Below are 24,587 nucleotides of genomic sequence, written 5' to 3' on the forward strand. Positions count from 1 at the left end.
ACAAGTTCAGGCACTGCTAATAGAGACACAAAACCTGAAGCTCTGACTCAAACTGGGTTAATTGACTGCTCATCCTTTTTTTTTTTTTTTGATACATTGAGGAACATGTTTACATTCATAATCTCTCACAGGGCTGAGTTCAATACACTTAAAACAAAGTCAAGACAGCAACATGTTTAAGAGACAGGAAGGAAACAGATAAACACTGCAAGAAGATACATATTTAATCATACTAACTGAAAAGTCATCATGTATTTATAAACACAAATTAAATTGAGCTCAACAGCTGCAGTTACTAAGTTTGACCACCAGGTGTCACCGGTCAATGAGAATCATATTCATCTGCATCTCTATCTATCTATCTATCTATCTATCTATCTATCTATCTATCTATCTATCTATCTATTTTTCTATGTTTGTGTGTGAGTGTGTGTGTGAGTGTGTGCTTGCCACATTGTAAAGATGGGCGGCAACGTTTAAAAAGGCTTGATCAATAACCAACATCAGTTCTGGTGTCAATAAGGATGAATCTGACGCTTATCTTTAGCAAATATCGCGATAGTTAATCTAAATCCCAGCAGGTAATGCAAGAAGATAGCGCACACGCGCATGTCTGCCGCGTCCCCGTCCAGTAGTTCTGCGCTTGCGCAGTGGAGCAGTAACTGATGTAGACGGAGCGGAGACGGAGGGACGGGGTTCGGGTATCAGCGCTTCTCACTGCGGGGGGAGAACCGGTGAACGACCGAAAAGCACCGGGATCCACCGGGCAGAAGCCCAACGAGCCCTGTCACGAACCCAGCGGGACAGAGCGGGGCAGGAGGCGGGGGCAGAGCGGAGGCAGGCCGGGGTCTGTGGACCAGCAGCCGGCCTGTCTGTCCGCCTGCACACAGTGACACAAAGCGGACTGAAGAGGAGATTTAAACGGCCTTTAACCACCGAGACCCGGAGCCCGAGCATTAAAATGAGCCCATTTACAAAGCGGTTCCGTTTGTAGGGGGGTCTGGACTAGAGGAGGACCTGCGGAGGACACGGCGCTGTGAAGGTCCAGATGTTGGCCTTGTGACGGAGCTGCGTGATCTAACAGTCCGACGACAGAAAACACATGCAGGGACACGAAGGAGGTCTTTGGGGGGCTGACAGAGACACCGAGAGGACACAAACCAAAGACCGAGAGGACACTGACCACAGACCGAGAGGACACTAACAACGGACCGAGAGGACAACCGACGGGACCTTTAGAGGTGAGGACACCAGGAAAAATAATCCTGATACTGTAATAACAACAATCCAATCCACTTTATTTATATAACTCATTTTATAAACAACAACAACAACAAGACGAGCATAGAGCATGAACTTAAACAAGAAAATAAAGACGTAAATAATAAGATATAACGTCTTTGGTCAGACAGTATACACGTGGAGACACTGAGAGTGTCTCAGGTAGATTTAGATATAAAGACAAACACAAAGAGGGACCCTCAGAGACATTTACTCTGTTTTATTGGACAGGAACAGACCCCCCTGTTGGGAACTAGTTTTATCAGACCACTTGAGGGCAGGAACTAATGGTTTTGTTTTGTTTTGTCCCCTGACAGTTTGGATGTAAACAGGGCTGAGAGGACATCATGACGTCCCTGAGGTGGACCTGTCTTCCCAACCTGTTAGTCCCTGTTCTGGTCCATGTACTGGTCCTGTCCCAGTCAGTGCTGGCGGCTCGCTCTGACAGGAACTCAGCTTTGGAGGAGTACGTCTGTGCAACAGTTAACGCCACAGTGCTGGATGGACGAGGACACAGTGTCCACACCATGAGCAGCGATGAGGGGACGTACGGGCAGAACTCCCCCAAAGTGGACACCCGGGGGATCGTCATCGCACCTGTACCGCACAACGGAGGTAATGATGTTTCAGTCTCAGTTCTAACACACCTGAGCTCAAAATGAGAAAGGGTTGGCTTGTGATTGGCCAGATGCTGCAGACTCCGCCCTTTGATGTGATTGGCTCATGGTTAGCTCAGGTAAGGTATGTTAACTAAGGCTGTCATGGTGTTTACACTTTCAGGGTTACTTAAACCTTGATCAGATTCTTTAAACTCTGATTTCATCAAACTTACCTGATGCATAACATTTAAGCCCCGCCCACTGAGGTTCAGGTGACAGGAAACATCCCCTGACTGTGCCAGACTGGATCAGTTGATTTCAGTTGATCTCTACTGACATCAGCTGAGCTCAGGTAGCTTGTTAGTGTAGTAATTAAAGTGGTGAATATTAATGATGTAAGTTTAATCAAAACAAGCATCATGTTTCTCTCTGACAGGAAACAGGAAGTGTGTAATTGATCAGGTCAGCATCCAGCTCAGTGATCGGATCATTTTACTGAAATGCACTCTGGGAGTTAAAGTCACCCCGGACTTTATTTTTTATTTATTTTGAAGTTTGGTAGATGATTCAGGTCCACGTTGATCCAAGAACTGAGTCACAGATCGCCTGCTGGTATCACATCTGGGAGGGGGGGTCTAACTCTGACATCACAGAGGGGCGGAGTCAGAGCCCAATCTGTTTAAACACGTTCAGAACATTCTGATTTCAACACACCCTGAAAGTCACTCCCGAAGAATGAAGGTGTGTGTGAGAGCATGCTCAGTCTGATCCGTGTGTGTATGTGCGTGTGTGTGTGTGGTACAAGAACACTGCAGAGGTTTTCAGGCTGCGTTAGGATGATGAAGGTCGAGCATCTCTGAGGTGTCGGGTTACAGTCAGACTTTAGAGGACACTGCAGAGCCTGGAACACACAGAGACACACACATACACACACACACAGACAATAAATCCATGCTTTTACGACGTGTATAATTTTAATTACGGATTAATTTAAACATCAGATTTTTTTAATCCACCAATCAGTGTGCTGGTTCAAAGGCCAAACAGTTTTGTTGTCATTATTTACTTCCTTTCAGCTCCTTTTGTCCACTTTAACGGACATGTTTACATATAACAATAACATCAACAGAATCAGCTGACAGGTCTGAAAATGTAAACAGATTCATCACATGACCCTGTAAACGTAAACAGAATAATCACGTGACCCCGTAAGTGTAAACAAAATCAGCCGAAAGACTTGTAAACATAAACAGAATCATTACATGACCCTGTAAACATAAACATAACCTGCTAACAGGATTGTAAACATAAACAGAACCATCGCATGACCCTGTAAATGTAAAAAGAATCAGCTGACAGGTCTGTAAATGTAAACAGAATCATGGCATGACTCTGTAAATGTAAACATCCGCTGACAGCTTTGTAAATGTAAACAGAAGCAGCTGACAGTCTTATAAATGTAAACAGAACCAGCTGACAGCCCGGTAAACATAACCAGAATCATCACATGACTTTGTGAATGCAGACGGAATCACATGACAGACATGTAAATGTAAACAGAATCAGCTGACTGCCCTGAATCCATTCATGTAAACAGAGTCAGAGTCAAATGAAGGCCCTGAAAACATAAACATAAGCAACCCTGAAAAAATAAATGTCAACAGAATCAGCTGAACACCTGTTTTCTCTGTGTCTGATATCATGCTGATGTACACAGCTAACATGAAAATGTCATGTCTTTTCAGTGGTGGATCGGCAGGGCTGTGACCCAAACACACGCTTCCTGGTTCCTCCTCGCAACGTTCACTGGGTGGCGCTCCTGCAGAGAGGAAACTGCACCTTTAAGGAGAAAATCCTGAAGGCCGCAGCCTACAACGCCACGGCAGTCCTGATTTACAACAACTCCACCAACAAGACTGTGAAGATGGGCCACGAGGGTCAGTGAACGCATCACGCGTCATATATCACTACATGACTTTGTTACACTGTGTGCTTACTTAGTCACATGATCACATCCGTCTCATGATGTGTGCTAAATATCAGCATGGATCACACAATGGTTAGCTTAGCTTAGCATCAAAACACAAGAGGGGTTAAGGTTTTCTTCAATTTCTACTGGTAAGACGGATGAACAGACAGACAAGCAGAGATTGAAGGGGGGTTGTGTGGAGGATCACCTTGGTATGGATTAATATTGACTGAAAATGGAGAAATGTGTAATAATTGATGAGGTCACAGTGACTTCACACTGGGAGTGTGTGTGTAGTATAATGAGTTGTCAGTTCATGCAGACCGCTAACTGTGACATAAAGGGTATACGCAGTCCTGACGATGGTCTTGATCTCAACTGGTTCTTCTTGACTCTGGTCCCGTCCCGTGCAGGTACGGGTGACACAGTGGCAGTGATGATCACTGAGGCGTACGGGAAAGAGATCCTGGCTCACCTTGAGAGGAACTTGACAGTTCTGGTCTCAGTGATGGCAGGCGATCGAGGATCCTCGAAGAACATAAACCGAGGTTCTCTGGTCTTCGTTTCCATCTCCTTCATCGTCCTCCTCATCATCTCCTCAGCCTGGCTTGTCTTCTACTTCATCCAAAAGATACGCTACACCAGTGCCCGTGACCGCAGCCAGGTGAGGAGCTTATACAGCAGACTAACAGGATAACACAGCTAACACAGTTAACAGTTGTTAGCTTCTAACAAAGCTAACAAGCTAATACACTACTGACACATCTAAGAGGCTAACATTGTGATACCATAGCGAACAGGCTAACACAGCTAACAGGCTCAGACCATAGACTGTATATAGAGTGGACAGCGTGGCTCCGCCATTTGTCATTGTACGGTTTTGAAGCTAAAATACCGCCGTCTCAGGCGCCACCATTGTAGCAGTTTGGAGCCAGAGTCTGTGCAGTAGAGACTGTGAGGGATTCTGGGAGAATCTGAGTGGAGCTGGGTGACAAAAATAATATTTTTTTTTTCTTTCGAGAGTCTAATCACTTCCTGACTCTACCTCCCAACATATTTTACAATCCCTGAAAAAAATACACGAGAACGGCATCTGTCAATCATTGTTAAATTTTGCATAAAACCTCATTTTTAACCTCATATAACTCATGAAAACAAAACTTTTCAGAAAAAAGAGAACTTGGATACAAGACAGCCAAATAATATCTTCAAATCACCACAACAATCGGACATAAGAAACATTTCCACGAGGTGTATTAATTTTTTAAAGTTTGACCACAGCCCATCTGGAATGGCTGGAAAGCCATATTTTTAAACCTATACTGCAGCCAGCCACCAGGTGGAGCAGTTTTTGTGGAGCCCTCACTTCGTGCCGAGCAGGTGTCCATTTTTTTACAGTCTATGGCTCAGACACTGTTAACACAGCTGACAAGCTAATACACTACTAACACATCTAAGAGACTAACACTGCTAACACGCTACCAATGCTAACACATCTAACAGGCTACTGTGTCACACAGTTTCATGTCCACATGTTTTGATCCATCCTGTGTCTCTGTGTCTCAGCGCCGTCTTGGGGATGCAGCAAAGAAAGCCATCGGGAAGCTGACCACAAGAACAGTGAAGAAGGGAGACAAGGTAACTTCCTGTTTGTCTAATGCCTGTGATGACATCCTGTACCAAAAATACAGGTGTTCATTGGATGGACTGAGCTGCATTTGTAAACTAATAGAGCCATATGTTACATATGTAACTGAGGAAGGTGACTGAGGAAGAGCTCTGTCCTTAACATCTGTGCTATGATTATGTGAAACTGAGCATCTATATTGTTCTGTAAATTTCAATTTATAATCTCACAAATTTACTCATTAACAGAGTCTGTAATTTTCTGCCAGCTCTCCTTCCTTGATGTTGCTGCAGCAATAGTGTTGCTTTTATCCTGGATGGTGTTTGATTCATCATATTTTTAAGAGTAATTGTGTTTTTCCTGCTTCGTACTAAAGGCCCCAGGTCCCTTTACTCTGACTGAACATCAATAGTTAACACCTGAACCTGAGTGACAGAGCAAACAGGATGATTAATCCAGGGTTAATCTGAAAGAGTGTGTATGTGTGTGTGTGTTTCAGGAGACCGACCCAGACTTCAACCACTGTGCCGTGTGTATCGAGGCGTATCAGCTGAACGATGTGGTCCGGATTCTGCCCTGCAAGTGAGTCAGTCACACACTGATCATACCCCTGATCATGTGTTGTGTTGTTTATGTGTTGTTTTTTCTGTGATGTTTGGGTGATGTGTTGTTTAATTAATGTGTTGTTGCTTGATCATTGTTCTCTGAAGTGTTGTTGATGTGTTGTACTTGTGCTCGTGTCCACCTCTGTTTTTTTTGTCAGACACGTCTTCCACAAGGTGTGTGTGGACCCTTGGCTGAATGAGCACTGCACCTGTCCCATGTGTAAACTCAACATCCTGAAGGCTCTGGGCATCATGGTGAGTTCTTGGTGACATCATCACATGTTCCTGCTGTAATTGTGGTTTTGAACAGTGTGCGACTCATCTCTGTCTCTCCCCTGACTGTCTTCAGACCAGTCTACCCTGTGTGGACAGCGTGGTTTTGGACGTGGAGCGACTGGGTGTCAGTCAGTCCTCCAGCAGCCAGAGGGCGCCCCTCACTGATAACAATCAGCCATCAATCAGCCTGGAGCCCCTCAGCCCCCCTCATCCAGAAGCCACGCCCAGAACACCTGCTGACATCACAATCTCTGTGACTAGTAAGGATGTTTCATTTATACGCCATGACACAGCAAACACTGTACAGCTAGTGAACACAGCAGCTTTACAACAATAAAACACAGCATTAGTCAACTGAACAACAAAAATACTCAGCACGAGGTAGTTTTTAATCATAAGGTCAGGCTGGTCAGAGGGTTTCTGATGAAAACAGTAATCCTGCTGTGAAGTGTAAACGTTTCTGACCATGTGATCTGTGTTCCTCTCAGGTGGGGGCAGTCACTTCTTCAACAGGAACTCCATGTCTCCTTGCAGCGTCGTGTGTGAGATGGAGCTGCCTGACATCCAGGCCTCGCTCGACCTCTATGATGACAACAAGTCCTGAGGCTGTTGTCATGGTTACAACCCTCTCCCCTCACCACCGCCACCTCACCTGCTGTGAACTGTCGACCGTTTATGGACACAGATGTGTTTCTTTCTGCGGGCGTGGGGGGGCTGAAAACATGAAGTCAGAGGAACTTTCATACGTGCTCCATCTGAACCCCTGGACTCATTCTTGATCTAGGTCCGGATCTGGTTTCTTGATGGATCCTGATCTCAGTGTGGGACCTTGACTCAAGCTGGATCCTGATCTTAGTCTGGGCCCTGATCTCACACTGGGTCCTGGACTAAGTTTAGTTTCATCAGCTTGAATCTACCTTTGTAATTTTCCTGTCTGAGGAAATTGGAGGACCTGGGACCAGTGTCTGAGACATTATATAAAACTCTTTTTACGAGAAATGAGAAAACTGAATCCTGGATCCAGACCCTTCTAGTAAAGACACAAAGGTAATGTGGAGTGTATCAAAAAGTCTGTGGTTTCCTGAAGTGATTGTTTGTTCTGGGACCAGGTAACTTAAATCCACAGATTGTTCCTGAGTCTCTGATATGTGAACCTGAACTTTGAGGAATTCCACTGTTCCTGAACTTTGAAAGGTTTCTGTGTTCCTTATTGGTTCCAAAAAAGTTCCTGAGTGCCGTTTAAGTGTCATTGTTCCTTGAAGATTCCCTTCTTGGTTCTAGGATTCCTGAAGAGGTTATTGTTCTCTAGGAAAAGTTTCAGCGTCATAAATTCTGTCGTCCTACCAAAGGTTCTTGGGTCCTTGGAACATTTTTCTGGAAAGGTTCTCAAAGGGGTTCTGTAAATGCTCCTGAGTGACTGAAAATGTTCCAGAGGCACTCTCAAAGTACTGAAGTGTTCTTTAGGTCTTTAAAGACCTTTTCCTGAGGGAGCCTTTAAACTCTGTAGAAGTGCCAGGTTCCTAAAGGTTTCAAAGAACTGATCCTTGCTTCTGCGGCCGCCGTACCAGGCCAGAATCTGGCCAAAAGACTTCAGGACGTCGACTTGGTCTACACTTCTGAAACTCCTTGGTTGGTCCCTTTCGCTTATTATGACACTGGAACTAGGATCAGAGTAAGACCTGGACCTAGACCCTCTGGAGACCATGGAAACACAATCATAAAAAACTCTTAAAGTGTTAACTCCTCTGTAGCAAAAACAGTTCTGGTTCTGTGTGAAACAAAGAGGATTGGACCAGTCCGTAATCTCAGGAAACCTCGGGTTCTCTGTGTGACAGGTGGAGTTCCTCAGGGGGGCGTTCTGGGTCCCCTGCTCCTCATCTAACAGCTAACGGAGTTTTAAAAGTCATGAGATCACTTCGATGCTCTCGTGTCCACTGTCAGAGAGAAAAGTAGCTTAGCTTAGCAAAGTTCTTAGCTTAGCACAAAGGCTGGCAACCGTTAGCCTAGCTTCATGAAGGAGTGAACTTTAACCTTCTATAGCCTCAGGTCAGCCGTTAGTTTTTTAGCTCATCAGCTAGCCAACATAGTGAGCTGGGTTAAAGACCAGTGTAATCATCATATCTGAGGAAACTGTGAGAGCCAGTCAGATCATTCCTGGAGTCTGGAGGGTTACATGCTGCACGTCATGAACCCTGATAAAAAGTTTCACCCATAAAAAGAGTGAACAGTGACAGGAAGTGAAACATGAACTGCTGTGTTTTCTTCATGTTAACCCACTGACCACACCTGCTCTCTTCTGATGGGCTGACGGGGTCTGCAGGTGCAATGCAAACAGATGTGAGTGCTGCAGAGTGCGAGGTTTCCTGAAATACGGACTGCTCCTTTAAAGTGTATAAACAGCTTGTGATTATAATCAGCCTCCTCAATATATAAACACACATACAACTTATAACCTGATCAATGTTAGCTCTGAGTGTGTGTGTGTGTGGGTGTGGGTGTGAGTGTGTGAGAGTGGTGCTTCAGTTTAATGTGTCTGTTACTGCCTCAGCATTAAAGTGTCATTATTGCCTTTAACATGGTGTTGGCTCATTATTACTACACACACACACACACACACACACACACACACACACACACACACACACACACACAGACACACAGAGTGAAGGGTTAAGTATGTAGTGTGTACATACAGTTGAGTGTACATGTCTGCATTTGTGATTGACAAAAATATAAATGTATATATATATATATATATATATATATATATAAATATATATATTTATATATATATATATATATATATATATATATATATATATATATATATATATATATATATATATATATATATATATATATATATATATATATATATATATAATATAATATATTATTATTTATTTATATATTTATTATATATACTGTATATTTTATTTTTATTATTATTATTATTATTATATATTTATATTATATATAATAATATAAATAATAATAGTATATAAAAATCTGAAGGATAAATTGGAATAAATTTCTGGATATGAACTGTAATCAAAAATAACAGGGTTTCAATTAAATGTTGAAGAAAAATAGTCTGATTTATTTAGGTTGCTGTTTGTTTCTGACATTTTTAGGATAAACATGAATTTCCCTTGGAATCTGAGCACTGACGTAATGACGCAAAGCGCGCGGAGGGCGTGTCCTATGACATCAGACCCGGAAGTGATGTGCAGTCAGCAGACAGTGAAAACAACATCCTCAGTCTGATCCCCGGAGCACAAACAGACCCACCGACCCGTCTCTACGAGCTTTCCCCGGCCGAGGGTGCACAGGAGGCGGCCAGAGATGTGGATCCACCCCGAGGAGGTGCTGCTGGCCGGGGCGCTGTGGGTGTCCGAGCGGGCGAACCCGTTCTTCATCCTGCAGAGGAGAAAGGGGCACGGCCGCGGCGGGGGGCTGTCCGGTGAGTCCACAACGGACTGTTTCAGACCATACGAGTCCACGACGAACTGCTCTAGACCGCAGTAGTCCGCTACAGTCCGTATGAGTCCATGACAAACTGCTTAGGGCGTCAGCAAACAATCATAGTCTGCAACCAAACAATCAGGTCTGCTAGTGTCGACAGACTGCTCCAGACTTCCTGAAGACTGCTACAGACTTCCTACAGACTGCTACAGACTTCCTACAGACTGCTACAGACTTCCTACAGACTGCTACAGACTTCCTACAGACTGCTACAGACTTCCTACAAACTGCTCCAGATTTGCTACAGACATCCTACAAAAGGCTACAGACTGCCACAGACTTGCTTCAGACTAAAACAACCTGAAACACACTACTACAGACTTGTTACAGACTGTTATAGACTGCTGCAGGCTGATACAGACTGATGGACACTGCCAGCAGACTGTCCACTGTCTATCTTTTCACCTGTCTGTGTGTTTGAAGGTCTCCTGGTTGGGACTCTGGATGTGGTTCTGGACTCAAGTGCCAGGGTGGCTCCCTACAGGATCCTACTCCAGACAGCGGACTCTCAGGTGTACTGGAACATCGCCTGTGGTGAGTGTGCTTACCTGTGATTGAATCAACGTGTGTGTGTTTTTGCATGTGTTTCACCCTCAGCTGTGTCTTGCAGGCTCATCCAGGAAGGAGATCACGGAGCACTGGGACTGGCTGGAGACCAACCTGCTGCAGACCATCTCCATCTTCGATAACGATGAAGACGTCACCACATTCGTCAAAGGGAAGATCTCTGTACGTCACTTCCTGTTTGACCTCATTAGAGGCATGGTTTGACCCTGTCACTGAGCGATGTCACTTCCTGCAGGGCATCATTGCTGAGGAGAACCGTCTGAATCAGGCGGAGGAGCAGGAGGAGGATTGTGGGAAGTTTCGGGAGGCGGAGCTGAAGATGAGGAGGCTGTTTGGGATGCCTGATGAAGAGAAGCTAGTGAATTATTATTCCTGCAGCTACTGGAAGGGGCGCGTGCCTCGGCAGGGCTGGCTTTACCTGTCTGTCAACCACCTGTGCTTCTACTCCTTCCTGCTGGGCAAGGAGGGTATGAACAGCCAATCACAGGCCAGAGTTTCATTATGTCATTAGTGTCATCCAAGATCAACTTAATATATCTCTTTGTCTGAGTGTCAACTTACTGACTCTTATTTCTTTTGTTAAAAAATGACCTTAATTTGACTTTATGTGTTGTTTTGTTTGTGTTTGTATCTGTGACCCCGCCCCCTCCACAGTGACCCTGATAGTACAGTGGACCGAGGTGACCCAGCTGGAGAAAAACGCCACCCTGGTGTTTCCAGAAAGTGTTCGTGTGAGCACGCGTCACACTGAACATTTCTTCTCCATGTTCCTGAACATCAACGACACCTTCAAGCTCATGGAGCAGCTCGCCAACATCGCCATGCGCCAGCTACTCGACAACGAGGCATTCGCCGCCGATCGCTCACTGCCCAAACCCAGCAAGACACTCAAGAACGTCTCTGCGCTGAAGAGGTCTCACTCTTTTTAAAACCTGAAAACCTGCTGTCAGACAGAACAGAGTGTAAGGGACTCAAAGATGTTTGTGACCTTTGACCTAAACAGCTGTTTCCTTTTCAGAGACTTTGATGCGCGGGCAAAGAATGAGCGTTACCGAACAATGTTCCGGTTGACACAGGACGAGCGTCTGGACGGACACACAGACTGCACGCTGTGGACGCCATTCGCCAAGATGCACGTGGTCGGTCAGCTGTTCATCTCGAACAATTACATCTGTTTTAACAGCCGGGAGGAGGACCTGTGTCAGCTGATCATCCCGCTCAGAGAGGTAAACACAGATCAGCTGATCATCCTGCTTAGAGATGTAAACACAGATCAGCTGATCATCCTGCTCAGAGATGTAAACACAGATCAGCTGATCATCCTGCTCAGAGATGTAAACACAGATCAGCTGATCATCCTGCTTAGAGATGTAAACACAGATCAGCTGATCATCCTGCTTAGAGATGTAAACACAGATCAGCTGATCATCCTGCTTAGAGAAGTAAACACAGATCAGCTGATTATCACACCTAGCTTCAAGTTGACACAACTGGACTCTGTCTCCTGTCAGAACCGCAGAGTTTTGTCGTGCACAAATGACATTTTTAGGTTTACTCTTTTGTCACTGACTCACATTGACCAAACTGGTTCTGGTTTATTACCCATGATCCTTTTCTCCCCAGGTATCCATCGTAGAGAAGGCAGACAGCAGCAGTGTTCTGCCGTGTCCCGTCTCAATCAGCACCAAGAACAAGATGACCTTCCTGTTTGCCAACCTCAAAGACAGAGACTTCCTGGTTCAGCGAATCTCTGACTTCCTGCAGCGAACACCAGACAGCTCGTGGGGCGATGTCAGCCCGCTGTCTCTGATTGGTCACTCGGTGTGTCACTCATTAATCCTTTAATCATCACTCTCTGCAGCCACTTCCTGTCAGCTGATGCATCATCTGGCAGGAAGTAGAATTCTTACAGACAATGTTTGAGTTCTGTTTATCTGTCCTCAGGCGTCTGCAGCGTCTGACTCCGTCCAGAAGGGGCAACATTTCCACCCTGGTCTTCCCACAGTCAGCCAGGGACTGCTGCAGCTGTACCACAAAGACGCCCCTGAAGACCTTGGACCCAAAGCTGTGAGTACTTATACTGTGTGGCCTTAGCACTATGTGGTTCTGGGTCTGTGTCTTGACCCCGCCCCTCTGTGCAGATGAAGGAGAAGATGAAGGAGGAGGCGTGGAACATCCACTTCTCAGAGTTTGGTCGGGGTGTCTGCATGTACAGAACCTCCAGAACTCGAGAACTGGTCCTTAACGGGATCCCGGAGCGCCTGCGAGGAGAGCTGTGGCTGCTGTTCTCTGGTCTGTTCATCCATTCACCCAATGATTCACTCATCCATCCATCTGTTTGTGTCTGGTGTCTGACCTGTCTTCCTGTTTTAGGTGCACAAAATGAGATGGCGGCTCACCCTGGTTACTATGGTGACCTGGTTGAACAGGCAATGGGACTGTGCTCATTGGCTACTGAGGAGATCGAGCGTGACCTGCACCGCTCCATGCCTGAGCATCGTGCCTTCCAAAATGAGACCGGCATTGCAGCGCTGCGCAGAGTGCTCACCGCCTACGCTCACAGGAACCCAGGGATCGGGTACTGTCAGGTGGGTCTCAACACCTGTAATCCTGTTTAGACTTAAGTAGCAGGCTATGTATGATGTGTAATTCATGCTTCAAGCCTGAACCCTGATAATCAGTGTGAGTGTGAAAACTGTGTGTGTGTGTGTGTGTGTGTGTGTGTGTGTGTGTTCACCTGAAGGCCATGAACATCGTCACCTCTGTGCTGCTGCTCTACTGCCCTGAGGAGGAGGCGTTCTGGCTGCTGGTGGCGCTGTGCGAGCGGATGCTGCCTGACTACTACAACACTAGAGTCGTAGGTCAGTGACATCATCAGGTCACAACAAGACAAGGGTCATTACTAGACCAGAGACCTGGGTCCCCTCAAGACCACAGTCTCAATAAAACCAGGCTCACAACTAAAACAGAGACCAAAGTAAAAAAAAAGACCAGGGGGCCAGAATCATTGAAAAGACCAGAGTCACTACAAGACCAGAGACTAGAATCATACAAAGACCAGAGTCTCAATGAAACCAAGGTCATAGTATAGTCATAACAAGGCAGGAGCGACAGCAAGACCATACTCCCCAAGACCAGAGTCCTAATGAGACAAGACTAGAGCCACTACAAGACCAGATTCTCTTTAAGACTGGACTCATATCTAGCCTGGAATCAGTACAAGACCGGTGTCACTACAGAGTCATTAAGAGACCAGGGTCATTAAGAGACCAGAGTCACAGAGTTTAGACACATGATATGTTTCTTCCCTTGAGTTTATTTGTTAGAGTTAACTCATTTCTTCCTGCAGCTGGTGATTTCTGTCACAGGGGGCGCTGTTTGGTCTTTTATCCTAACAGGGGCTCTGGTGGATCAGGGAGTGTTTGAGGAGCTGACGCGGGCCTTCCTCCCTCTGCTGTATGAACACATGCAGGAGCTGGGGGTCATCTCTACCATCAGCCTGTCCTGGTTCCTCACGCTCTTCCTGTCCGTGATGCCCTTCGACAGCGCCGTCCTATTGGTCGACTGCTTTTTCTACGAGGGCATCAAGGTTATTTTCCAGGTAAGGGAGCACGAGGGTTTTTTTTAAGTGAGAAACTATGAGACACGGAGCAGTCAGAAGACCCCCCACCCCCACCTGTTAAATAAAACTCATCCTGCCTCTGAATCCACCTGCAGGTGGCGCTGGCTGTTCTCCATGACAACATGGAGGCTCTGCTGTCCTGTAATGATGAGGGGGAGGCCATGACCATACTGGGCAGGTAAGAGTCCAGGTTATAGTTCAGATAACAATTGATATGCACACGTTTAAGCTCAATGCTGTGTGTTTGTGTGCGTGCAGGTACCTGGATAATGTAGTAAACAAGCAGACTGTGGCTCCGCCCATCCCGCACCTGCACGCCTTGCTGACCAGTGGAGACGAGCCTCCGCCTGAGATCGACGTCTTTGAGCTCATCAAGTCGTCGTACGAGGTTAGCTCGGTCACGTCTGGTCCTGAGAGTCTCAGAGGTTTTTCACACACTCCTGTCAGAGGTTTTTATTTGTGCTTCTTCTTCTCTGGTCAGAAATTTGGCAGCCTGCGCTCTGATGTCATCGAGCAGATGAGGTTCAAGCAGAGGTTAAAGGTCATCCAGTCTCTGGAGGACACAGCCAAGAGGAGTGTGGTGGGTGATGTTAGCTTACTTTGTGCCAATGAGGATATCTAATGAAGACACACTGTTCATCTGTGTGTGTGTGTGTGTGTGTGTGTGTGTGTGTGTGTGTGTGTGTGTGTGTGTGTGTGTGTGTGTGTGTGTGTGTGTGTGTGTGTGTGTGTGTGTGTGTGTGTGTGTGTGTGTGTGTGTGTGCAGGTCAGAGCCATGATGACTGAGTCTGCCTTCAGTATTGAGGAGCTGGAGGAGCTGTACTGTCTCTTTAAGGTCAGTTTAATTGGATATAATGAGGAGGTGGGTAGGTTTTCCAGCAGCCAATCAGATTCTCTCCTCATTCTCCTCTTCCTCTGCTTCCTGTTCCAGTCTAAACACATGACCAGCTGTTACTGGGGGTCCAGCAGCTCGGCTGCAGACCGCCATGATCCCAGTCTGCCCTACCTGGAGCAGTACCGCATTGACCCTGCACAGTTCACTCAGCTGTTCTCTGCGCTCGCTCCCTGGGTCTGTGGAGGCCACACCTCCACGCTGTCAGCACGCCTCTTCAGGCTTCTGGACCAGAACCAGGACGGGCTGGTCAACTTCAAAGAGTTTATCACTGGACTCAGTAAGTCCAGATCCTAAGTACAGATTATACACGTCTGTGATGGTCAGATCAGTGGTCTGGATCAGTCTGTGTTTTTGTTTTTTCCTATCTGTGCAGGTGGGATGTATCACGGAGACATGACGGAGAAACTGAAGCTGCTGTACAAGCTCCACCTCCCTCCAGGTGAGGTCACCTGAGTGTGTTCATTCTGAGTGTGTTCATTCTGAGTGTGTTCATCCTGAGTGTGTTCATCCTGAGTGTGCTGATCTTTTACAAATGTGTGTGTTTTTTTGCAGCTCTGTGTCCAGAGGAGGCGGAGTCAGCTCTGGAAGCCACAAACTTTTTCACGGAGGATGATCGAGGTAGAGTCCTGTGACATCACTACCTGTCTGTAGTTGTGTTTACCTGTTAGTGTGTGTGTGTTGAGCTGACTTGTTGACAGGTGAGGGCAACACACCAGCTGAGATGACAAAGAGACGGTTCCTCACCTGTTTCACCCGTTTCACCGGACTTATTCGAACAGAATAATAATTTGTTAAAAAAAAAACAATAATTCACCGTATTATAGCCGCACTAATCCTCTGTGATGAAGCTGCAGATTTATCTGCCTAAGAGTAACTGAGAGGGCTTTCATACCTCTCACTTTTGTCCCACTTAAGCTGGGATGAACACAGGCTGGTTTGCCAGAAAGAACCAAGGTCCAGAGAATCCAGAACAGAACTGATTCCAGACCGGAGCATGCTATTATGAAAGCCCATACACTGTTTGTAAACCAGAACATGCAGCTTAAAGGATAATTTCGGTTTATACAGCTTTTACATTGTTTATAGAATGAAGTAGAACAAAATACTCACCCAGAAGGCTTTCCTGATCCAAGCAGTGCTTCGGGAGATTTTTAGATCCAAAATCGTGCAGCGGACGTCTGTATAATGGGATCCATCGGGGGCATAGACAGCGCCACTCCTAAAACTGCATTAATCGTTCAAATACTTGTGTTTTTCACCAATATTCCATCATAGTCCGCTCCGGGTTAGTCCTCTGCTGCAGTCTGTGTCACTCCAGACAGCGCTGTTTGGCTGTAATGACCTCTGAACTCACGAAGACTTTGTTTACGTTTGCCCCTCCGCGCATGCACAGTACTCTCTGGAGAGCTGAATGCACTTCCTCCTTTCTTTGAGGGGCAAACATAAACAAAGTCTTTGTGAGTTTAGAGGTCATTACAGCCACACAGCGCTGTCTGGAGTGACACAGACTGCAGCAGAGCACTAACTTGGAGCGGACTATGATGGAATATTGGTGAAAAACACAAGTTTTTGGACGATTAATGCAGTTTTAGGAGTGGCGCTGTCTATGCCCCGATGGATCCCATTAGACGGACGTCCGCTGCACGATTTTTGATCTAAATATCTTCCGAAGCACTGCTTGGATCAGGAAAACCTTGGTGAGTATTTTGTTCTACTTCATACTATAAACAATGTAAAAGCTGTATAAACCGAAATTATCCTTTAAAGCACCTTTCGAGATTTCCTCTCACAGTGACCTCCGCTCATCTTTATCCCTCCTCCATGTCCTCATCTCCCTTCTCCTCTCCTATTTCCTCTTTCTCATTTTTATATTTCCCCTTTTTTCCTTTGCTCCTTTTTGTTCCTCATCCTCTTTCTTTTTAAACTTCTTCTAAATTTACCATTTCTTTCTTTCTTTCTTTCTTTCTTTCTTTCTTTCTTTCTTTCTTTCTTTCTTTCTTTCTTTCTTTCTTTCTTTCTTTCTTTCTTCTTCTACGTGTTTCCTTTCAGAATCTTATTTCCTGTCTGATCCAGACTCTTCAGGGCAGCAGGAAGTGACCTCAGGTTGGTGTCTCACTCTGTAATCTGACACCTTTGATATGGAACATGTTACCCTTGTAGCTCCGCCCACTGCTGTGATGTCAGAGCATCAGACTGTGAGACATTTCTTCCTAGTGACAACAATATCAACATCACATTATGTGAAGGGGAGCTCCTGATTAGCCCCTGGGCTCAAGGGATGATGATGATGATGATGATGGTGGTGGTGGTTGTGATGGTGATGGTAATGGTTATGGTGATGGTTATGCTGACAGTGATGATGATGATGATGAAGAATATGGTCTCCTGTCTGTAGGTGAAGAGAGGAAGGCTGGATGTGGAGACTGTGAGGATAAGAAAGGTAAAGGCCTCTCCACAGGTGATATACCTGTAAGATGTGACATCACTGTTGCAGACTATGATGTCATAAGGTGTGTTTAGAGTTTAATGATGCTGACAAAAAGAGGCTCATTTTAAATCCCAACATTTCAGAGGACCGGCTCAAGGACTACAGGTACTACCTGAGGATGTGGGCTAAAGAGAAAGAACCAAAGACTGAAACCATCAAAGACCTGCCCAGGATGAACCAGGTAAGCACTACTTCTCACCTGTCCTTATCTCTTACCTATCTGTCTCTCACCTGTCTGTTTCCCACCTGTCTGCAGGAGCAGTTCATCGACCTGTGTAAGACGCTGTATAACATGTTCAGCGAGGAGCCTCTGGAGCAGCAGCTCTATCACTCCATCGCCACGGTGGCGAGCCTGCTGCTGCGGATCGGCGAGGTTGGCAAGAAGTTCAACAATGGCGGCAAGAGGACAGAGCACGCAGCACAGGCCCTACCACCTGACTCTCCAGAGGAGGAGGAAGGGGGGTCAGGTGAGTCTCAGGTGTGCAGGGCTCTGGCTGAGGCACAGCTGGAGCCAGCCGCTCAGCAGGCGTCCGACGAGGAGACAAAAGATGACACATCTGTGTCGTCGTACTCGGTGGTGAGCTCTGGCTCGCTGCAGTGTGAGGACATCGCTGACGACACTGTGCTGGTTGGAGACGGAGGGCAGAGGCAGGGCAGCGTGCTGGATGTGGATTGGTCCATCACCTTTGAGCAGGTGTTGGCCTCGCTGCTTACGGAGCCACCGCTCGTCGACTACTTTGAGAGGAAGAGAGACATCGGGAGCAAGATAGTAGCCTGTAAGGCCCAGCGAGCTGTGGAGCGCCAAACAAGCTCCACCTCTGAACACGAACTTGCTCAGGCCTCCGTCTGACCTCCTGACAAATCTATACCTGCCCAGGTAAAAAAAAAGCATGTTCAGGTGTTCTCTGTATGAGGATGACCTGGACTCAGAGCTAACAGGTACACAGCTGACTGAACCACAGAAGAAGAAAACTTGTTCCTCTCATCATGAACCAAGTCTTAGTTAAGTGAAAATAAATGAATCTTTTCTGTGTCTCAGTGAGTCTCAGCGTTACTAAGTGATGATGATAAAACAAACGAATCAGCTGAGGGAATAAATCAGATCAGGAAGGAAAGCACAGGTAGGAACAGGTGATATATTCTCTCTTTTATACTTTTAGAAATGTTAACATTGCTTTAAAATGACTGAATGAAGAAAATAAAGGCATTTCTGTACAGCTCACACATTTACTCTTTAATAATCAGAAAGTATTATGACTCTTTATTTGTGTCAACCAGGTGAGTTCACACCTGCAGACTTTTATTGTGAAATCTCTGAAGCCTTGTTTGTCTGTTGGCATCTGTTTACTTCCTGTTTACTTCCTGTCTAAACCATGATATCAGACGACATTTTTATCCTGTCTGTTCTCTGTGTCTGATTTATTCATGAATCTGATTTTTTAATCAACGTATTGATCAGTTATTGATCTGTTCTCTTTGTCTAATAAAAACGAAGGTGGCATTTATTTCTCTGTGGTTGGATCTTTGTTGTTGACATATCCTCCTGACTACCAGGAAAAAAATATTGTCCAATCACAAAGTTTTTAAGATTTAAGATAAATATCACTTTATATAGCTACTTTCTTTCTTTCTTTCTTTCTTTCTTTATTGAGCACTTTTCTATTTATTTTTTTGATTTGTCTTCATATTAATACTTTTATTAGCCTTTTCTTTTATGTCTTCTTATATAATTTATTTATTAATTCATATTTTGATGCTTTTATGTCTTCTTATATAATTTATTTATTAATTCAGTTTTCCTTCATTTTTTATTTATTTAAAGATTCTTATATATTTTTATTAATCTATGTATTCTTTTACAGATTATTAAATAATTTATTTATTTATCCATTTATTTATTTATTGTTTTATAGAATTATTTTGTAATTTGACTCTCTCTACTCCATACAAAAGGTTTAAATGGTCTAAATATTATTTTAATGTAACAAAGCGGTTGGTTGGACCAGCAGGGGGCAGCAGCGTGCCCTTTGAGCGCTGCTGTGACGTAGAACGTGACGTTTCACTGTGGTTCAAAGCAGACCCGGGAAATCACGGATTCGCGAAAAGACCCATAACAAGACAAACCGTCCGATATGGTTCAGGAATTTCACGTCCTCAGGTGTTTCTCCTGTCAGAGCTATCAGGTTCAACAGGTAACAAACTAAGGACACACAGTACGCTTGAAAACAGACTGACAGGCGGGGTAACAGACAGTATAATGGCTAACAGGCTAACAGACGGGCTATATGTTAACAGACAAATTACAGGCTACCAGATGGACTAATGGCTAACAGCCAGGCTAACAGACAGACGAAAGGCTAACACACAGGCTAACAGCCAGGCTAACAGACAGACTACAGGCTAACAGACAGGCTATAGGCTAACGGACAGACCAAAATGCTTTCAGACAGACTCTAGGCTAACAGATACACTGATGCTTGACAGGTTACAGGCTGACAGGCTAACAGTCATTACTATAGGCGATATAAACATGTTATCTGTTTCCCTTCTATTAGGTGTTACATCTGAAGTTGTTTTCCTATTATTTTGACCCATGTTCCACTCAAAACTGGGATACAGTTTCATTATCTAACCTGGGTTAACTCTCTCTGTGTGTGTATGTGTGTGTGTGTTTTGTTTGTGACAGGTGAAGAAGGTCAACAAGTGGAGCTGTAAAATGTGTGGAGAGAAACAGACTCTGCTGAAGGTCAGAATTAAATTTTAAGTGATGATGACATGTTTCTGTCACTATACTTCTTTCTTATCCTGCTGATTTATGTCATAGAGTTCATTTTATACAAAGTTAACTTTGAATCAGTGATCTGACCCTACTAACAAATTTTAGTTCCCAGAATGTTCTAGAAACAAAAACTCTGACGTCTTTGGGTTTGATTTCAGGTTGCCCCTACGTTCCCATGGAAAGTTTGCGTTACGTTCTCTCAACGTACTGTGTTGGTCAGATGTTTGTGCAGAAGTATGACAAAGTAAGCACACTGTGCTTACAACAAATATTAAAGAAAGTTTTTATATAGTGCATTTTCAGCACATTAAAGCTAAAAACAAATGAAATTAAAAACTAAAAGCAACAAACATTGGTCCAAACTCTGACAGCATTCATGTGGCAATGTGTAAATTATTATTTCCACATAGATAATGATGCAAAAAGAAAATGTTTTTCCTTTCTCCAGTTTCTCCAGTCACACTTTAGGCTTTTAGCACTTTTAATGTCTGGAATTTCCCATCCAGTCTTGAATAGCACTCCCAGGTTGTCATGTTGCATAAACAGGCATTTTACATAGGCTACATGCAAGTTAAGAGCCTAAAAGTTCGTTCTCAGATCAACCAAAAAACAACCAACCCAATGTTGTGTGAAGGTAGGACTGAAACCACTGGAGAACGTTTCGGTTCTCTTAACGTTTAGGGGATGTAAGGCTTTGTAAAGTTTCAGTGTAACCAAGGTGGCACGTTCTCTAAACATTAGTTCTTGGTTTGGTTCTAACTAACCTTTAGACGACCAAAAGCTAACGTTCCCTTTACGTTCTGTGTTACTAAGTGATGCTATAAGTGGGCTCATGATTGACAGCTGTGTTGACCAATCAGGCTCCAGCAGCAACTTTAATGACTAATGACTCTAATGGTGACTGTTAGATTAATCAGTGTGCTGCTCTGACGATTCATGTGTGTTAATTGGGGGGGAGAGCCTGGGGTTAGTTCTGTGCAGGTCACCTCTGCATCCAAAGGATGTGTCTGGGTTCATCGCTCACAGCGAACTGAGCTGAAGTGATGGTGTTTCTTTTAACAGTCAATCTGTGACAGCTTCCTCTGTCCTGATTGTTCGGCAGGAGTTTGGGCGAGGCTCTGGAGCTGACTGTAGACGCCATGTACAAAAACTAAACTCCATGAGAGGAGCCATGATGGAGGAGCAGGAGCACCACACCTTGTCACGATGGTAAACAATCTGATTCACCTTTCACTTGTTCAGCTGTGTTTATCTGTCAGTCAGGACTGATCTTCTAATGGTTGTTTACAGGGAACAGGCTGAGGAAGAGGAGCAGACAGCACCTGAGGGAGAACATCAGGTGACCACACACTGGACTCTCACATGTTTTAATATCAGTTCAGTCACATACACACACAAACACACACATCCACACACACAAACAGTAGCTGGGGTGAGCAGGTGTGTCTGTGTGGTTAGTTGATCTTAAACTCCCGTACTGACTCTATGCCTCAGTGTCAGACCCAATAAGTGCAACATCTTTCTGCATTGATGTCTGCTTCTTTGTGCAGTACTCCTCCAAAACACATGAGGGCAGTGTAGTCTGTATGATTAGTTAACCAGTTCCTCTCCTCTGCCTAGTTTGGCTGCAATTTCACTCCAGGAATTGTTCATCACACAGTTATCATGGTGATCTCAGTGTGATTAATCATATAAATGCCAGTACTTTTAGGATACTCGGAGCTTTGGTTTGTCTAGGCCAAGGGTCTGCAACCTGCGACTCTTGAGCCTCATGAGGCTCTTTGAATCCTTCGTAGGGGCTCCTTATAGCTTAGAATTTTTTTAATTGAAAAAAAAAGGATTTTATAATTTTTATTGTAAGTTTATTAAACTTCAACTTTTTTTTCAGATTTTAATAAAAAAAATTTTCATTGTTCATTTTTTTTTAGATTTTTGCTCATTTTCAGAATTTTTGCAAAGTTTTGAATTTCAATTTTTTTTTCAAATTTCAATGTTTTTTTATTTTTGCAAAATATTGCAAATTATGTCCAATGTGTTCCATTTTTTTAACTTTTGCAAATTTTAGGAATTTTCTTAAAAATGGGAATTTTTTGCAATTTTTTAAAATTTCATAATTTCTTACATTTCATAAATTTTGCAAATTTATGAAATTTTTGACAGTTCTTAAAAAAATTAAACATCTGCTAATTTTTTTAAAATAGAAAACAAATTACATGTTCAGTTTTACAAACACAAAAAACATTTGTTTAGATAATTTGTTACTAGATTTTTACTTTGTGTAGAATTTTATACACATTTAATCTTTTGTGAAGATACAGTAGACTTTGTGGCTCCTGAATGACTTTAATCCAGGTGAGCTGAGGCAAATGGCTCTTATGATGGTAAAGGTTGCAGTCCCCTGGTCTAGGCGTGTCCATGTGGAAGTTCAAAGTTTTTGGAGATGCTTAACTCCACATATTCCACTTTAAAAGGACAGCACAGGGAGGAGAGGCTGCATAAATGGCTAAATTTGTCGGACAGCTTAAACCGGGACTTGCAAGTCTTTGTTGAGGTGAGAAGCAGAACAATCCAAAAATCTGAGGTGACCCCATTACTTTTACAGGTGGGGCAGCCTCAGGTGAGCCGCTGGAGCAAATATCTTGATGCACCTGAAAAGGATGAGGAGGAGACTGAAGATGAACAGAATGTCCTGATGGAGAGGAACCAGCTCCATGGCAACCACATGATTGACAGGTAAAACCAAGGATGATGTTATAATAAACACACTTTTTAATTATTTATTTATTTATTTATTGAGAGGTGCTTTTTTATGTCTCTTATCTGAGAGGCCAGATGATTAATAAAGCAGGAAACAGGGTTAAAGTGGGGAATGACTTATAGCAAACAAGGCACAGGCTGAACTCACACCTAGGTCACCTGCTCAAGGGTGAACCATGTAAGGTGCAACCTAGACCACCAGGCCATCTGCGCTCCAAATGTGAATGAGTCTTAAATTGCTGTTTTAGCTCTCCAATTAGGTGTGCTTCAGATGTTTAGATTTGCCCAAACACCTCATATTAGATGAACTGTATCAGGTGTATCAGTGTGAATCTGTCAGTTTCCTGAGACACAGTTTAATCTGAGTCACAGTTTAGTCTGAGCCAGATCATAATCCAGGATATTTCTCAGGAAGAGAAAAAGAGACGGAGGAGGAGGAGACCGCTGCTCACCTGAACAGGTAATGTGTTAAGATTATCAACTTAAATTCTACATTCCACTGATTTAACCCACGTTTAGTCACACCGCATACCTTTGAATGTTAAACTAGGCTACCAGCTCAGGACGTCAGGATTTATATATGAACCTGTAGCTCCTCCCTAAAGAACTCAGCACCTTATTGCTCCACTCCCTCCTAAATACCAGTTTAACCAATTGAACTCCTCTCCCTGCAGCAGAAACCTGGCCTGATGATGCCCCCTAAGACCACCAGAACCACCTTTTTCCACCCAGCCAGTCTGACTCAAGCCAGAACCACCAATCCCAACCCAACCAGTGTGTTCCAAGCAAGAAGTACCAATCCTAACCGGGCCAGTCTGACTCAAACCAGAACCCCCATTTCGAAACCAACCAGTTTGTCCCAAACAAGAACCACCAATCCCAACCCGGCCAGTCTGACTCAAACCAGATCCACCATCCCAAACCTGTCCAGTCCTGAGGAGACCTGTCCGAATTGGTCCAGGTCTCCTAGTAGTGGGGTTTCTACATCATCCAGGTGGGCCTTTTTCCTCAGCTCCGACAGTCAGGGTGAAGTGGGGGAGGGGCCTTCAGACAGTGTTAGTACAGCAGTATCTAATGATGTCATCACTCAACCCCAAGCCTTCGCCAAGCCCCGCCCCCTTCTTCCTGTTTCCTCAATGTTTGAAAGTGGAGATGAATTCAGCTTTGACGACTTCCTGTGAGATGACCTTTAGATCAGCTGATCCATTGATTAGTTACTGCAAACGTTCAGATCTATTATCCAACAGTCAGCTGTTAGCATCTGTTAGCAAGTCTGAAAAACTGTTGGTGTTAACTGTTTATTAAAATTTAAGTGTTTTATATTTTAATAAAAGCCAAAAATTCACTGATCCTGCACCTAGTCATTTATCTGTTTATAAAAACAAACCTCTTCCTAGTTATTGATTTGTAAATGTGTCCATCTGAATGAAGAGTTCAAAGAACAGTCAGTTTGTTGAAGCTTTAATGTTCAGAAGAACAAAAACATGTTGACAGAAGATAAACAGATCAATGAGTAACAAAGTCTTGATTAACACAGGTTTGATTAACATAAAGTTTTGGTTAACATGAAGAATTGATTATTAAATCCTGGTTATCG

The 24,587-nt window shown here is 44.3% G+C and overlaps 4 protein-coding genes across 5 annotated transcripts in view; 3 read left to right on the forward strand and 1 right to left on the reverse strand.

Annotated features, from left to right (window-relative positions):
• Positions 1-492: 492 nt before the first annotated feature.
• On the forward strand, positions 493-8,896 carry rnf130 (ring finger protein 130). The gene is made up of 9 exons (XM_074674760.1): positions 493-1,241; positions 1,599-1,896; positions 3,626-3,817; positions 4,263-4,513; positions 5,416-5,487; positions 5,976-6,058; positions 6,240-6,336; positions 6,431-6,617; positions 6,846-8,896. The coding sequence occupies exons 2-9, from the start codon at positions 1,629-1,631 to the stop codon at positions 6,959-6,961; spliced, it is 1,266 nt and encodes a 421-aa protein (XP_074530861.1). The 5' UTR covers positions 493-1,241; positions 1,599-1,628; the 3' UTR covers positions 6,962-8,896.
• A 654-nt stretch (positions 8,897-9,550) lies between these two features.
• Positions 9,551-18,949, forward strand: tbc1d9b (TBC1 domain family member 9b). 2 transcript variants are annotated; one of them, XM_074674267.1, is made up of 23 exons: positions 9,552-9,820; positions 10,306-10,416; positions 10,493-10,611; positions 10,685-10,916; positions 11,104-11,362; positions 11,468-11,675; positions 12,073-12,270; positions 12,394-12,516; positions 12,591-12,741; positions 12,823-13,037; positions 13,193-13,310; positions 13,848-14,050; positions 14,167-14,249; positions 14,330-14,459; positions 14,553-14,651; positions 14,838-14,906; positions 15,003-15,243; positions 15,340-15,405; positions 15,519-15,584; positions 17,016-17,069; positions 17,362-17,406; positions 17,538-17,635; positions 17,711-18,949. In XM_074674267.1, the coding sequence occupies exons 1-23, from the start codon at positions 9,703-9,705 to the stop codon at positions 18,302-18,304; spliced, it is 3,600 nt and encodes a 1,199-aa protein (XP_074530368.1). In that variant the 5' UTR covers positions 9,552-9,702; the 3' UTR covers positions 18,305-18,949. The 2 variants fall into 2 exon arrangements, with proteins under 2 accessions (XP_074530369.1, XP_074530368.1); XM_074674268.1 differs by lacking the exon at positions 17,016-17,069 and having other exon boundaries at positions 9,551-9,820.
• Positions 18,950-19,476: 527 nt separating this feature from the next.
• On the forward strand, positions 19,477-24,340 carry mrnip (MRN complex interacting protein). Its single transcript, XM_074674491.1, has 7 exons — positions 19,477-19,646; positions 20,141-20,200; positions 21,336-21,442; positions 21,524-21,572; positions 22,836-22,966; positions 23,402-23,450; positions 23,665-24,340. The coding sequence occupies exons 1-7, from the start codon at positions 19,587-19,589 to the stop codon at positions 24,169-24,171; spliced, it is 963 nt and encodes a 320-aa protein (XP_074530592.1). The 5' UTR covers positions 19,477-19,586; the 3' UTR covers positions 24,172-24,340.
• Positions 24,341-24,472: 132 nt separating this feature from the next.
• sqstm1 (sequestosome 1) overlaps positions 24,473-24,587 on the reverse strand; it is a 9,801-nt gene continuing 9,686 nt past the window's right edge. Inside the window, exon 8 of the mRNA XM_074674829.1 lies at positions 24,473-24,587. This exon is cut by the window's right edge and continues 239 nt beyond it. The gene's annotated coding sequence lies outside the window, so the exon portion shown is untranslated.

The sequence above is a fragment of the Halichoeres trimaculatus genome, unplaced genomic scaffold (genome assembly GCF_033239565.1).
Source record: "Halichoeres trimaculatus isolate MK-OKI-2021-1 unplaced genomic scaffold, fHalTri1.1 fHalTri1_scaffold_7, whole genome shotgun sequence".
Taxonomy (NCBI): domain Eukaryota; kingdom Metazoa; phylum Chordata; class Actinopteri; order Labriformes; family Labridae; genus Halichoeres; species Halichoeres trimaculatus.

What these genes read in the sequence shown, in the direction of transcription:
- mrnip (XM_074674491.1), top strand. Translation starts at nt 19,587, where the DNA reads ATGGTTCAGGAATTTCACGTCCTCAGGTGTTTCTCCTGTCAGAGCTAT. An exon ending in GGCAACCACATGATTGACAG is followed by an intron (nt 22,967 to 23,401) that starts GTAAAACCAAGG and finishes GATATTTCTCAG; the next exon opens with GAAGAGAAAAAGAGACGGAG. An exon ending in ACCGCTGCTCACCTGAACAG is followed by an intron (nt 23,451 to 23,664) that starts GTAATGTGTTAA and finishes CTCTCCCTGCAG; the next exon opens with CAGAAACCTGGCCTGATGAT.
- rnf130 (XM_074674760.1), top strand. Translation starts at nt 1,629, where the DNA reads ATGACGTCCCTGAGGTGGACCTGTCTTCCCAACCTGTTAGTCCCTGTT. An exon ending in TGTGAAGATGGGCCACGAGG is followed by an intron (nt 3,818 to 4,262) that starts GTCAGTGAACGC and finishes CGTCCCGTGCAG; the next exon opens with GTACGGGTGACACAGTGGCA. An exon ending in CAGTGAAGAAGGGAGACAAG is followed by an intron (nt 5,488 to 5,975) that starts GTAACTTCCTGT and finishes TGTGTGTTTCAG; the next exon opens with GAGACCGACCCAGACTTCAA.
- tbc1d9b (XM_074674267.1), top strand. Translation starts at nt 9,703, where the DNA reads ATGTGGATCCACCCCGAGGAGGTGCTGCTGGCCGGGGCGCTGTGGGTG. An exon ending in CCGCGGCGGGGGGCTGTCCG is followed by an intron (nt 9,821 to 10,305) that starts GTGAGTCCACAA and finishes GTGTGTTTGAAG; the next exon opens with GTCTCCTGGTTGGGACTCTG. An exon ending in CTTCCTGCTGGGCAAGGAGG is followed by an intron (nt 10,917 to 11,103) that starts GTATGAACAGCC and finishes CCCCCTCCACAG; the next exon opens with TGACCCTGATAGTACAGTGG.